The sequence below is a fragment of the Delphinapterus leucas genome, chromosome 18 (genome assembly GCF_059928025.1).
Source record: "Delphinapterus leucas isolate spDelLeu-1000000601 "Yukka" chromosome 18, BTC_Dleu_Yukka2, whole genome shotgun sequence".
Lineage (NCBI taxonomy): Eukaryota > Metazoa > Chordata > Mammalia > Artiodactyla > Monodontidae > Delphinapterus > Delphinapterus leucas.
The window spans coordinates 64,044,962-64,058,432 of record NC_143146.1 but is presented as its reverse complement, the minus strand read 5'-3'; the positions used below and the strand labels follow the sequence as shown (position 1 = coordinate 64,058,432).

The 13,471-nt window shown below is 46.7% G+C and overlaps 1 protein-coding gene across 1 annotated transcript in view; it reads right to left on the bottom strand.

The window, feature by feature from the left end:
- Positions 1-603: 603 nt before the first annotated feature.
- The window catches only part of FOXO1 (forkhead box O1), a 91,973-nt gene continuing 79,105 nt past the window's right edge, over positions 604-13,471 (bottom strand). Inside the window, exons 2-3 of the mRNA XM_022574721.3 lie at positions 4,434-5,789; positions 604-3,960 (exon numbers count right to left, since the gene is read on the bottom strand). Of these exons, the coding sequence (XP_022430429.2) occupies positions 4,452-5,789 (1,338 nt within the window). The 3' untranslated portion in view covers positions 604-3,960; positions 4,434-4,451. The remainder of the gene's footprint in view (positions 3,961-4,433; positions 5,790-13,471) is intronic.

The window sequence follows — 13,471 nt, the reverse complement described above, 5'->3', positions numbered from 1 at the left end:
CCCCTTGCCTAGCAAAAGAGTCAGAAGCATGGAGAGACGGGACTTAATCCTGGTTTTAATCCTGGATTTAGTAACATCATTAATCTAATCCCAGCTCATTCCTCGGGCATTTTCTGAAAAAAAAAGCAAACAAAGAAACCTCAACCTGCAGCCACTGAGTGGAAGGCACAACGCCCCCTTCATGTGGCCTTGGGAAGCCACTGCTTCCACCACACCACCCATCCCTGCTCGCTGACCTCCTAGCCAGGGCCCTCCCCAGCCTGCCCTTCAGGTGTTTCTACCTTCAGCCCCACCTATTCCAGCACGAGATCTCATATGCCTGGTCATTTCTGTGCCAGATGTAGTGTCAGGCGCTCCACAGATGAAGTGCTTCAGGGTGGTTTGTTACCAGGGAGTCTACTTGCTCTTCAGTTCCTGGGGATGACAGTTTGGTCCCAGAGGGACTGTTTCCACCACCCCCCCAAAGAAATACCAGATTTGAATAAACCGTGGCACCGTGGCTGACAAGGTTTGCACTCACGTGAGAGCAAAACATGAAAAAAAACCCCATAAACCTAATAAAGAGCTTATTCTGCACAACTAGAAAAGAATGACACCAAACCATTTAAACGTAATTTATGTACATTTATGGCTTTATACAGTAACAGCAAAGATTGTTCTTGTGTCTGTAAGTACGTCAGCATCATCAGGCACTTCTCAGAGAGTATGGGAACGGGAACGGGAACCTGGTACTAAACTCCAGTAGTGAAATGTGGGCGGGAGTGACTGCGTCCCGACGGGATAGACGTGGCCGCACCTGGCCACGCTGCCAGGCTGTCAGCCCCCCGCCCCCGTCAGGGAGGAGGCCAAGAGTAATGCTAGGCTGTTCTGTTTGCATAAACCACACTGCAACTTTTACTGAATGGTTACTCCCAAACTAAAACCACAAGAGAAACTTCTTGTTTAAAAGTCAGTTATAAATTAAGAACTCTTAGGAGCTGAATGTAAGAATTTCCAGTTGGGGGTTGGGGAATGGTGGGTGGGAGGGGAGGACTGATAACATATATCCAGCAGCTGAACGGGTCCGAATCATATATTTGGGGGGAACTGTTTCCATTTTAAGTGTCTCTTCTCCTCTTTTGGGGATGATGTTTCACTGATTTACTGCTCACTGGGGTACAACATTTGCTAATTAATTTAGACTTTGTCAGTTTGTCAAAGCAGAACTTTCCAAGTAACACATCTATGACCTAAATATATTCCATACGTCTATATTACGGAAACAATACTTTATATTTAAAATATCTGAATAGCTCTATAATACAATATGCTTTTAATAACAGTACAAACCAGAGGAAATAAATCAAACAAGGCTGCATAGGTGATATCATTTGCACATTTCACAAAGCAATCATGTACAATAACTGATATACTCATTACTCCAGAAAGTCAGTATTCTTACAGAAAAAGAATTACTAGAGGTCACATAATGTTTTGTTTTCAAAATAGACAAGGTGCCTTTCACTGGACTTCACTGTACCCCGGAGAGCTACCCAGGATTCCTGTTGGAATTTCAACACAAAGAAAAATTTGAAGGGAAAAAAAAAAAAAAGATATTTACACAGACTCAAGAGGAAGCAACATCTTTTTAAAAGTCACCCTACGAAGTAGTAAGATTTTAACAGTGATTTGTAGCTAGGTTGCCTCTTCAATGAACAGGGCGGTGGGGAGTCTCACCGCGTGATGCCTGGGAGGCGGGGAGTGGTGGCAGGTGGGCCCAGAGGGGAACACGAGTACTCTGGCTCCAGCGAGCTCTAGCACATGTGCAGGAGGCACTGCTCAGAAGAACTAGGGTTTCTATGACCAGACTTATTTTGGAGTGGCCAACAATGAAGACGGCTAGAGAGACGGCTGTTTAATGAATTTTCAGAAGCACAGAAGTCACTGTGGGAGCTTACAGTAGAGCCTGTCTCCTGGAGGAGACCGCCATCAGAACACCTGTGTTCCTGTTAAACACGGAGGAAAAACCAAGCCAACAGAGACGCAACTCACAGGCAAGACACAGCAAGTGTGAAGTGGGCTGGGTTCACAGAAATCAGAGCCTTCTCAAGAAGGCCAGAGGAACGTTTTTGTGCACCTGTTCCTTTTATTGTGCGGATTCTCAGCGTTCCACATGACTTGAACACACCGATGGATTAAATGGCACGCAAAGCCAATTAACTTGGTCTATCAGTACAGGTAATTGAAAAATATCAATATTACAACATAATGATCAGAATTATAATTGGCGTTGCTAAAGGCAGAAGAAACTCTCCAATTCTTAACTTACGCTAAGGCTTTTTAAAATAAATTCAAATATACCACTTACAGCTGGTTTGTTGGTTTTCAAATTCATTGCCCCGATTTTTAAGCAAGTTCTATTCCATTTGGTAGCCACCTGCACTCATGAACACAAAACATTCTAAAAATCACTTGAGTGCCACTTAAAAAATTCCCCGCTTCGACTTGGCCTTCCACAGGGTGCCAAGTAGCCCAAGGACAGAGGGAAAGAGGGATGAAGCATGAGTGTGGACCTGATTCTTCAAGGCAGAGCTACAGAACCAACCTCCACCTAGACCAGGAAGAACACAGTATTACAAGGGAAAACTTTTGCTGAAGCTCAACTCAAAACGGTTACGTTGATCAAAACCCCCAGCTTGAGAAAGGAGCACTGTTTTAGAGGTGGATCTCCCCTTCTGATCTACAAATATTACGAGGCCTCCCGCCAGGAGTATTTGCAACAAAGAGCATACAGGCATCCGTCAGCAGAGTCAATGCTGTGTGGTATGCTTAATTCACAGGATAGTAGAAGCGGATGGAATTTTTTAAAAACGCATACATAAAAACATATCAAGTTCTCCTAAACGTGAAACACAAAATGTTCATAACTATACATCACTCTCCTGCCAAGATAGGCCCAGAAATGTTGAGTGTGCAAGTACTAATTACAATGATTGAAAGATTAGTCAGAAACATCACCAAGTAGCATCCCAAAGTGTACAAACCAGTTAAGCACGTATAAAATTAGTACTAATCCAGTTAGAAATACAAAATGAAAATTACGGATGCTGCTTCAAATATCTGGGATTCCACAAATTTACAAGCAGACTATGTAACAAAGTAGACTCTAGTTTTAAGAAAACATTACAGTTCAATATCTATTCCAAAAATGATCTCAAGTCCCAACAATAACATCAAAAATCATTCATCTGGAAATTAGAACCATTTAAGTGTTTGTACAAATTTGCAAATAACAAAACAAACAAAAAAAATAGAAAAGACTTGTACAAGGCTGGCGTTTAACCTATTTTCTATTCTTTTTTTTTTTTCCAAAAGAGTTTTGATAAGTCCATTAATTCAGCAGACGGACAACAGGCTACTGGTTCTCCTGTGAATTATGTGGCAATGTGAACAGGTCCAGAGCTGTTCCATGGAGGTGCAGAATGGAGAGCTTGGTTCTTTGTCATTCATCAGTTCAGCAGAACACAGGTCGTACAAACAAAAGTTTAACTTATCAAGGACATGAGACCATCACAGTATTACAAAAAGAGTAGAAACTTTCCTTGGACCAAATGAATATTTAAAAAAACAAAAATGCACACAAATACAATTCTGTAGCTTCGGCTTATATACAAAACTTGAAAGCACACCAGGATCCAAGTCTTTTCTGCAATTATATGGTGTAGTGAGTTTGGCACTTCATTGTAATGAAATTTCCAATGGCACAGTCCTTATCTACAGCAGCACGTAACCTGCAAACATCGGGCAAACATCCTGTACAGGAAAAGTGTCTTCGCTGCCAAGTCTGACGAAAGGAAAAAAGAAACACTTTCTTTCTTTTTTTTTTTAATCAAGAAAACGAAAAGGTAGGGTGAAGGACATCTTTGGACTGCTTCTCTCAGTTCCTGCTGTCAGACAATCTGAAGTACTTTTAAGTGTAGCCTAGGAAAGAAAACACATACACACACACACTCATTGAATATACAGCCAAATTAAAATCAATTCAACTCAACATATCAGGGTGACAGACATGCTTGCAGGGGGGGCTGGACTTTCTCAAACAGCTCTGAAATCATTCGGTGGGAGAAAATTCCACTTTAAAAAACCCTTCAGCATTTGATTTGTATCAAATGTGTTCACTTATTGAAGAGTTGCTAAAAAGATGCAGCCATCTAGTCTGTCGAAAGAAACTCTCTAAAGCAGTTAGAGGAAAAGCTTCCTTACGTTTAAGCTCCAAAGGAAAATTTATAAGCTGCAAAAGGGGTGGAGAATGAATGATAAAAGGTGCCTCTCGGCAAGGGGCGGCCAGCTGCCATCCAAAAATCCCCAACCATGGAAGATACAAGGCAAGGTACTGGGTTCCTCTCTTCTAAGTCCTGTTTTCAGAAGGTCTTTTGATATCGGGGTGCTCTTACCTGCTCACTCGCTCGCTCTCAGCCTGACACCCAGCTGTGTGTTGTCGTCTTGACACTGTGTGGGAAGCTTTGGTTGGGCAACACATTGTCAAAGTTAAAATCCAACGTATCTCCATCCATGAGGTCATTCCGGATGATGGACTCCATGTCACAGTCCAAGCGCTCGATAAACATGCCGTCCAAGTCACTTGGGAGCTTCTCCTGGTGGAGAATGCCCACCCTGCCATAGCCATTGCAGCTGCTCACAGAGGAGTAGCCCCCCAGGGCATTCATCTGCATGGGGTGGGGCAGAGGCACTTGTAAAGCTGTCTTCACTGGGGCCAAGCGGCTCAGACCCGAGGTGTGGGGCATGGTGTTCACCGCGTGGGGCAAGGCACGCCCGTTAACCGCAGACGTCGACTGAGCATGTCCAGGGTGGCTGTGGGAGCTGGGGTTCATCATTTTGTTATGAGATGCCTGGCTGCCATAGGCTGGCATGACCGAATTAGGGCCCATCAACACATTCTGGCCAAGGACTCGGCTGCTGGGTTGAGCCACCCCAGGATCAACTGGTGTCATAATGTCATTATGGGGAGGAGAGTCGGAAGTAAGTAACTCCTTCAAGAGTCCCGGTGCACAGTTATACTGACTCATGCCTCCGTAACTCGATTTGCTGTCCTGAAGCGTTTGCATAGGCATCTGGGGCAAAGGGCTCATGCTGGACTGGCCGTACGTGTATTTTTGGTAGTTTGGGCTGGGTGAATTCAGACTGGTGTTTGGCGGCGCAAACGAGTAGCATGGCGTCGGCTGCATCATGGTGCCCGGTGAAGACTGGGTTGAAACAGTTAATGACGTTGGTGATGAGAGAAGGTTGAGATTATCCAAAAGGTTTTCCATGTTCTCAGGACTGCTTATCTCAGACAGACTGGGCAGGGTAGAAGCCATCTTTGCAGCAGACGGTGGGTACACCATAGAATGCACATCCCCGTCTCCAAGATCATCCTGTTCAGTCATAATGGGAGAAAGCCTCCCACTAATAGTACTAGCATTCGAGCTAGTTCGAGGGCGAAATGTACTCCAGTTATCAAAGTCATCATTGCTGTGAGAGCCAGGGCTTGCAGGCCACTTAGAAAACTGAGATCCTGGGCTGTCCCCGGCACCCTCTTGGCCAGATTGGAGGGATGCTTTTTTCTTGGCAGCTCGGCCTCGGCTCTTAGCAAATTTACTGTTGTTGTCCATGGAGGCGGCTCTTCTCCTGGGGGATTTCCCACTCTTGCCTCCCTCTGGATTAAGCATCCACCAGGAACTTTTTCCAGTTCCTTCATTCTGCACTCGAATAAACTTGCTGTGTAGGGACAGATTATGACGAATTGAATTCTGTAAAGCAAAACACCATGTTAGAAACACAATACTCCTCCAATTGGAAAACCCACCATTCGATACAGACACGTATCACATGGAAGACAAGTTTTGAAAGAGTTTACGGTATAGATTTCAACCTGTACAGTCACTACGTGAGAGCTCAAATCAGTAAAGGAAAAACAGTATCGTATCTTAAAAACAGTATCTGTGTCTTAATTTAACGACGGGACAAAGTTAAATGAGCATTATTATAAACACCTTCTTTTACATAGCTCTATTTTGCAGGGAAATTACAGGAACTGGTTTTTAAACCACTTGGATTTGCTATGCAAATACCACTCCACAACAAAGTGCTATCAAAACCCCTTTCCACTCTATCACGCCTAGAACTACTGCAAATTCTCTTCGGATGGCACATTTGCCACTTACACAAAGTGAGAAGTTTTATGTTATGGGGCCCACGTGGTCAAGGAAAGGAGAGAAAAGAAGCAGGATATATTCTTAGTCAAGAATTAAAAGCCTGAAAACTAGTAAGATGTAGATTCATTTACATCCTTAAAGTCCATTAGGCAGATATAGGTGAATATAAGGACAACTGGGCTGTTGTTGTTTAAGTTTAGAAAGTTGAACTGCCAAAAAAAACGAGAGAAAGGAAGGAAGAAAAGACAGAAAGAAAGAAAGAAGAAAAGAAAGAAAGAAAGAAAGAGAGAGGGAGAGAGGGAGGGAGGGAGGAAGAAAGAGAAGAAAAGAAAAGAAAAAAGAAAAGAAAAGAAAGTTTAAATTCAAACGTTGTTCACAACCCTCTCCTCCCAGCAATAACCAGTAGCACGCACCACCTAACTCAGCCCCTGACACCCGTCAGAGGTTACACTCTGGCCAAAAAGCCGGTCTGGGAGGGACAGAGTGGTGGAGAGGACAGAGAGCTGGTGGCTTTGATCCACTGAGTACGGCTCCACAACTAAATCGCATGCGCCCTAGGACAGTTAGTAAAGAAAATCAACTGTTTTTGGAGCACTTAGGTGGCTCTGCTGCTCACTGGCTACAAACCTTGGGTAACTGCTTGGCCCCCATGTACCTTATAGCCCCTTTGGGGCTGTTCTATGGATTCCACGAGATAAGGTAGGTCAAATGCTCAGTGGTGTGTGCAACATGGTAAGCGGTCACCAAGAGGAAGGTGTTAGATCCCAACTTGGTTGGGGGATGGGGAGGAGGGGCCCAAGGCACCGCCCATTCTGAGCCCATTTCCCCCCTCCTAGTCACTGGGGTGTCGGTAGGAGCTTACGGGTATCACAAACACAAACCCACCACTCCACTCGGAACACACTGCAACGGGTGCCAGAGACCGTCGCAAGCTCCAGCAGAAGCCGTGGAGCCAGGCGGTAAACAAGGAAGGCCGAATGCAATTCCCCTACTGGACACGCGGCGAGACTAACAGCATCTGGAGAGCCTCTGGGACATGCGGACAAGGAAAGGCGGGCTTCCGAGGAGGAGGGAGCTTCTCTGATAGATTTTTTTGCCCCAGCACAGGACAGGGCACGCAGCAGGCTCCATCATCAGGGCCCTGATCCCAAGTCCAGGGGCGGGGACCTGGGGACCTGGAGCAGGGCTGTGTGCGCTGTGTGCGTGGCCCCCAGACTTCCCTGGCTTCCTCTGCCGACTGAATGCAAGGCTCAGCCGACCGAGCCCCCCGAACCGCTGCGGCCCCCCTCCCTGACCACGGAAAGGCTCTGGCTGGATTTGTGGTCGCCCGGGATGCAGCCACGACACCCACACCCTCACGCCATCGCCGTGGGACGCAGATGCTTGAATGCCAATCACTGCGCCACAACAAAGCCTTGGCACACAGCAGGGTAGGCCGGGACTCAACACAGACTATGAGTTCACAATTTTCCTCATTAAAAGGAGGCAGAAAACAAAGGGAAAAAAATCTCACTTTCTAAAAGGAGATGCAAAAGTCAGAGTGAGGCCGGACAGTCAAGGCTGAGAAATCCACATTTCAAAACGCCCTCTGACCCTCTGTACTACATTCCACCCAAGGATTGCAACACAGCAGCTATGTGATGAGCCCTTCTGCCAGGCCCAGGCGAGTGTGGGTCAGCCCCGGCCCTGAATGGGGACTTCCAGGCTGGACGCTGGGCAGGTGTGTAAGTGCATGGCAGTGAGGGTTTTCTTCTGTTGCCAAGATTCTCCTCTTCCTTCTCACCTACAGATCTATCCCCAACTCAAGACCGGCTTTGAGGACTTTGTGGACATACAAGAACCCTCTACAAGAGGCCCAGCACTGCAATTCCCCAATGTCCTATTTCATCCCCATAAGATTCCCCAAACCCTATGGGAAGGTTTTACTTACGCGCACGCACGCGCACACACACGCACGCACGCATGCACGTACTGTGTGCTCCCAATATTCCATCATGACTATTTTGTTCTTTGAACACAACAGAAACACAGATAAGCGACGATGAAATCTCTGGAGGAAAGGAAGCTTGACTCCTGTCCCTGTCACATTTAGTAACTGATAAAGGGGGGGAGATCTTCCTAGATAGTGGCTTCCTGGCTGTCTGCACTGCCTGGGGGAGGGGGTGGCACAGCTCTATGATTCACATAATTAGATCAGATCATTTGCAATTGGGGGACATTTTTTTTTAATCTTATTTTTGCCTGGAAGCCATTCCTTTCTTTTTGTTTTTTGGGGTTTTTTTGGCTGCGTTGGGTCTTCGTTGCTGCGCACGGGCTTTCTCTAGTTGCGGTGAGCAGGGGCTCCTCTTCGTTGCGGTGCACAGGCCTCTCAATGTGGTGTCTTCTCTTGTTGTGGAGCACGGGCTCTAGGTGCGCGGGCTTCAGTAGTTGTGGCTCGCGGGCTCTAAAGTGCAGGCTCAGTAGTTGTGGCACATGGGCTCAGTAGTTGTGGCTCGTGAGCTCTAGAGCGCAGGCTCAGTAGTTGTGGGATGCAGGCTTCAGTAGTTGTGGCACATGGGCTCAGTAGTTGTGGCTCGCGGGCTCTAGAACACAGGCTCAGCAGTTGTGGCACACGGGCTTAGTTGCTCTGCGGCATGTGGGGTCTTCCCGGACCAGGGCTCGAACACGTGTCCCTGGCATTGGCAGGCGGATTCTTAACCACTGCACCACCAGGGACGTCCCTGGGGGACATTTCTAACAAGACTGCAGAATCTGTCATGATGAAATCTTTAAAAAGTTCAGGAAGCATTCACTAGCTCGGATGGGACATACGCTAACTTACCACTTAGATTTACCAAGAAAAAAGTGGGGGGAGGGCGGGGAGTGGATGTAGAACAATCCCTTACTTATCAAAACATTATGCTACATATTTTCCTAAGAGGACATTTCAGGTCGCTCTTTGAGCAACAGAGCTGTCTCCTAACTTTGCCAACAATTAAAAAATTTTTTTCCGAACAGGAAAAGGTTTGCTGCGCAGGGCTTGTTACATAAATTCCTGTTTTTCACACAGCCGGCAGGACATTAAAGAAGCCATGATTTCCAATGGGGAATATTGGAGTGGAGGGTGTTGAAGAGGTAAAGCTGTAAAAATACGTGTCGCTGTTAATGATGTTATGTCTGCAAATCTCTGCCGGATGCGGTGGACACAGCCGAGGCAGGGAAACTGCGGTTCCCCGTGACCTGTGCGGAGAGCCACACGCGGACAGCAGTGCTCTGACCACGCATAAATACCACGTGAGGAGAGAGGTAGGGTGAGAGGACAGGAGACTCGTGCACTGCAAACCACATACCTAAATCCCGAGGTTCTGCATGAGACCATCAGAGAAAAAGACCACTCAACAACTTTCCCCTCCACTAGCCGTAGTCTCCGCAGTCCGGGCTTGCCGCTCGCTGGTGCCCGGCTGGCTCTCCTCTGCACAAGCCCCTCGGCCGCCTGGCCCTTGACTCTCCCTCGCCTTCTGCGTGCCTGGCCACCCCGAGCAGGGCAGCGAGTTCTTGGGAAGCCTGACCCAATGGAAGTCCGTGGATCGTGTTGGGGGAAGGGGCAGCCTGCACCCGGTGTGCCCTGGCTTGCTCAACCTGCTCTGCCAGCTGTTTCAAATGCCCGGGTGTTCATTTTGTGCACTCTACAGACCAGATTCCAGGCTTCCTAAAGGGCAAGGGGCTGGAGTGTGTTTTTAGCTCCTAATCTCAAAGCCCCTAACGGATGCTCTATACACACGATACATTCAATGAACGTTTGTTGACTGACATCCCAAAAACATCACAGGGAAGGTGTAATGCCTTCCACATCTTTTCTCTATCCGTTCGTGCACCAATTCATGCCAAGTAACTTTTATTGGGACTGATTTATGCTGGGTGCAGTGAAGGACGTCAGAAGGAATTAGTCACAGAGTCTGCCCTCCGGGTGTTTTATGATCTACCTGGGAAAGGAACAAGTCCACCTAAATGGCCACTCAGGACAAAAAATGATGTACAAAGGACTGTCCAGGAGCCTCGACTTCTTCCTGCCAAAGGCCACCACCCCCCCCCCAACTTCTGTCTCAGCCCAAGTGTCCTTTCCTTCCGGAAGCATTTCCTGAGAAGCCCATCCCAGCCTGCAGCTAACACAGGACCTGATTTACTCACCACAAGCATGACTCTGCTATGTCTGGCTCCCCACTACCCTGTGAGCTGCATAAGCTCGGGGACCTGGGCTGTCCTCTTGTGCGCTATATCCTCACAGCTCCATCACCAAGTAGACACTCAAGTATCTGTTGAATGGATTAATAGGTCCTACATGTACGGGGTTGTCGTGAAGATTAAATGAGATAACAGATGTCCTTACCTCAATCGATAGGCCCGCTGTTATTATTAAGATAATGGCACCTATAAGATAACATGTCTGTGTTTTAGAGACTCACCCATATTACAAACATTGGTCTCGTTTCTTTATAATCGTACCTTGTACTGTTCCCACTAAGACGAGGCTTTTACATGTTAGTTACTGGGAAAATAGACCAGTTTTGAGGTAGTAGTTAAGATATTTTCTCTCTGCACTAGACAGTGTCTGCTGTGGGCAGGTGTTAATGAAGGAATTTAGATACTACAGCTGGTCTGTTAACGCGCTTGCCGGGCGCGTTCTCAGAATCCTCAAGGTGGCTGCCGAGCCTTGCGTGCGGGCTCCGCGCTCTGAGTTCAGCTGGCGTGTGACGGGGAAGCAGCGGCAGGTGTTAGGGCAGGGCGACTCCCAAGGCCACAGGCTGGTGTGTCTCCTCGGGGGACCGTTGTGACTGAGCTCTGCGGGCCCACCGCCCTCCTGGCTGCAAGAAGCCACGCTCCAAGGCTGGGCCCCAGAGACGCTGAAGACACAGGGCAGGAACTGCCCCTTCCCTGGACGCCCTTAGCCTGGATGTCTAAAGCAATAATCGGACAGCCATCGACATGCAAGAAGAAATCTTTACACTTTTCACCTATTTTACATTTTTATCTCATTTTTTAAAAAATGAGCATGGAGAAGTTGATTTGAGAGCTAAGTTCCGTTTCTCCATTCTTTAGCCATTGAATAGTTTGTCTGTTCCAGCCTCAAAAAAAATTAAGTAAATAAAAATGAGCAAATGCATTATACAATATATACAATATGTTGGTACAGTATAAATGAATAAATGTACCATCAAAAAGGGTGTGATTTTTACAAAAACATTTAGAGAGCACTAGTCTATTACAGTAAACTTCCAGTCTACTAGAAGCCCCAACAAAGAAAACCAAGGGGGCGGACAGAACTAGGCCTCCGTCAAGTCTAACGAACTCTTTCTTTGGTCCCGCAAGGCCTGGGCTGAAGAAATGGCCTGGGGTCCAACCCTCGGTTTGCTTCCCTCCTCCCCTGCCCTCCTGAATCCCACCTTCAGACCTGAGCTCCCACCCGGCTCCATCCAGCCCACCCACGAGTGTATGTGGAGACCACCACCTCTCAGCCACCACTCTACCCATCACTGCTGCATCCTACTTTCTGCTGGGCATTCTAAGACTACTCTGGTCTTTGTGTTTAACGAAGAATAAAACAAAAACCAGGAACTTAAGCTGAACACATCCTGCTCAGGATCCCCTGGCCTTCCTACTTTACACGTGGATCTTACCTTACAGTTTACAAACAGCTTTCAATACATCATGTCTCGTTCCATCCTTGCGAGAGCCCTATATAAGGCAGGTATTATTGGACCCATTTTAAAAATAGGAAAACTGAGGCTCAGAAAATGAACCTCATGCAAAATAACTCTGCACACAACACCACTGCCAGCTGGAGAAACCACTTTTTGGCTTCACCATCATGAAGAAGAATCAAAGGAACATACTTAAGACTGAGGTTACATGTATGCATCTTGAGGGAGCGGAAATAATTCTGTCTACAAACACTAGTTTAGAAAACTCGTGTTCTGCCTCAACGGGTAATAAATTTACAAAATATGGTTTGCTTTTAATTCTAATTGGTTACTCTTTGTGGAAGGAAAGCAGAGCAGCTCAAGTGTGAATTTCAAATGTGAGCACCGCCCAGGGAAAGCCTGTGCAAAGGGGCTGTGAGGACCCATGAGGGAAATGGAAAGGCCCTCAGAGGTCCCACAGCCTAGAACTGCCCGTCGTCCTGGGAGAGGGTGGGTGTGAGCTACAGTCACCAAGTCAAACAAAAAGAGCTCCAAGCTAAGGCGCTGGAACAAGTGAACTTGTTGTTCTAGAAATTCTAGAAATTCTTTCAAAACGCTAGACACACTAGGTTTTTCCAAAAGCATTTTATCTAATTTCTGTGAACTCTGTCAACGTGCGCTATGGTTTCGTAGGCTCCCAGCATGGACTCACCCCCTCCTCCTGCTTCCTCTGTTTTACACATCCCTTCCTGCAGTTCCAAGAATGAAAACAAACTAAGGAGAAAGCAGGAATAATCTCTGTTCAACAGAGTTCCCGTTAGAGGTGCTAATAAAACAACAACTTCGTAAAATAATGCATTTTGCTTGCAAACAGAAGGAAACATGTGACCTTTTGCCCATGCTTCTTTTATACAGGTGATGTCGAAAGATGTATGTTACCAACCGACAGCATAAAAATTCAACTTGAGAAAGTGCTGCAGTGGAAGATTTGCTGTGAAGAGCTTGATCTACATGCTTACACACTAGGCCCTGGCAGCCAGCTCTTCTGTAAAGCTGATTTCATTTCCCCGAAACCTGTCCTTCTTGCCTGCACATCAGTGACCCCCTAAAGGCCACTCTCACCCCCAGTCTGTACTAGGACTCAGGCTTCCCTGGGAACCCCTGTGGACAGAGGACTCGAAGCCTCATAAAACTTGTGAGCTGGAAAACCCTGGGAAGGTCATCTGGCCTAACACCCTCATTTTATATTAGGGAAAATAGAGTTCAGAAAGATTAAAATGCAGGTGAAAGGCTTATGGGTGTTCATTTACAAAAAAGCAGAATCACATGGGGCTTTAGTCCTAGAAGAACAAGTGTCAAGGACATGCAATGACCCTCCCCCGACCAAACCAATACTCAGCTACAGATTTCTCCAGCGGCTAGACAGACACACATTTGGCTCGAAGCAGCTCTATCTCTGACTCAAATCATTCCAAAGGAAGGAAAAGATGACTACATTAAATCGGCTTCTACTAAAAAAAGCACATCGGAGACTATGCTCTCATGTAAAACAGAACCAGAAAGACACATGTAAGATCTCATGCGAACCTTCGTGTTTTCAGGAGGCAGAGGGGAGGCGGA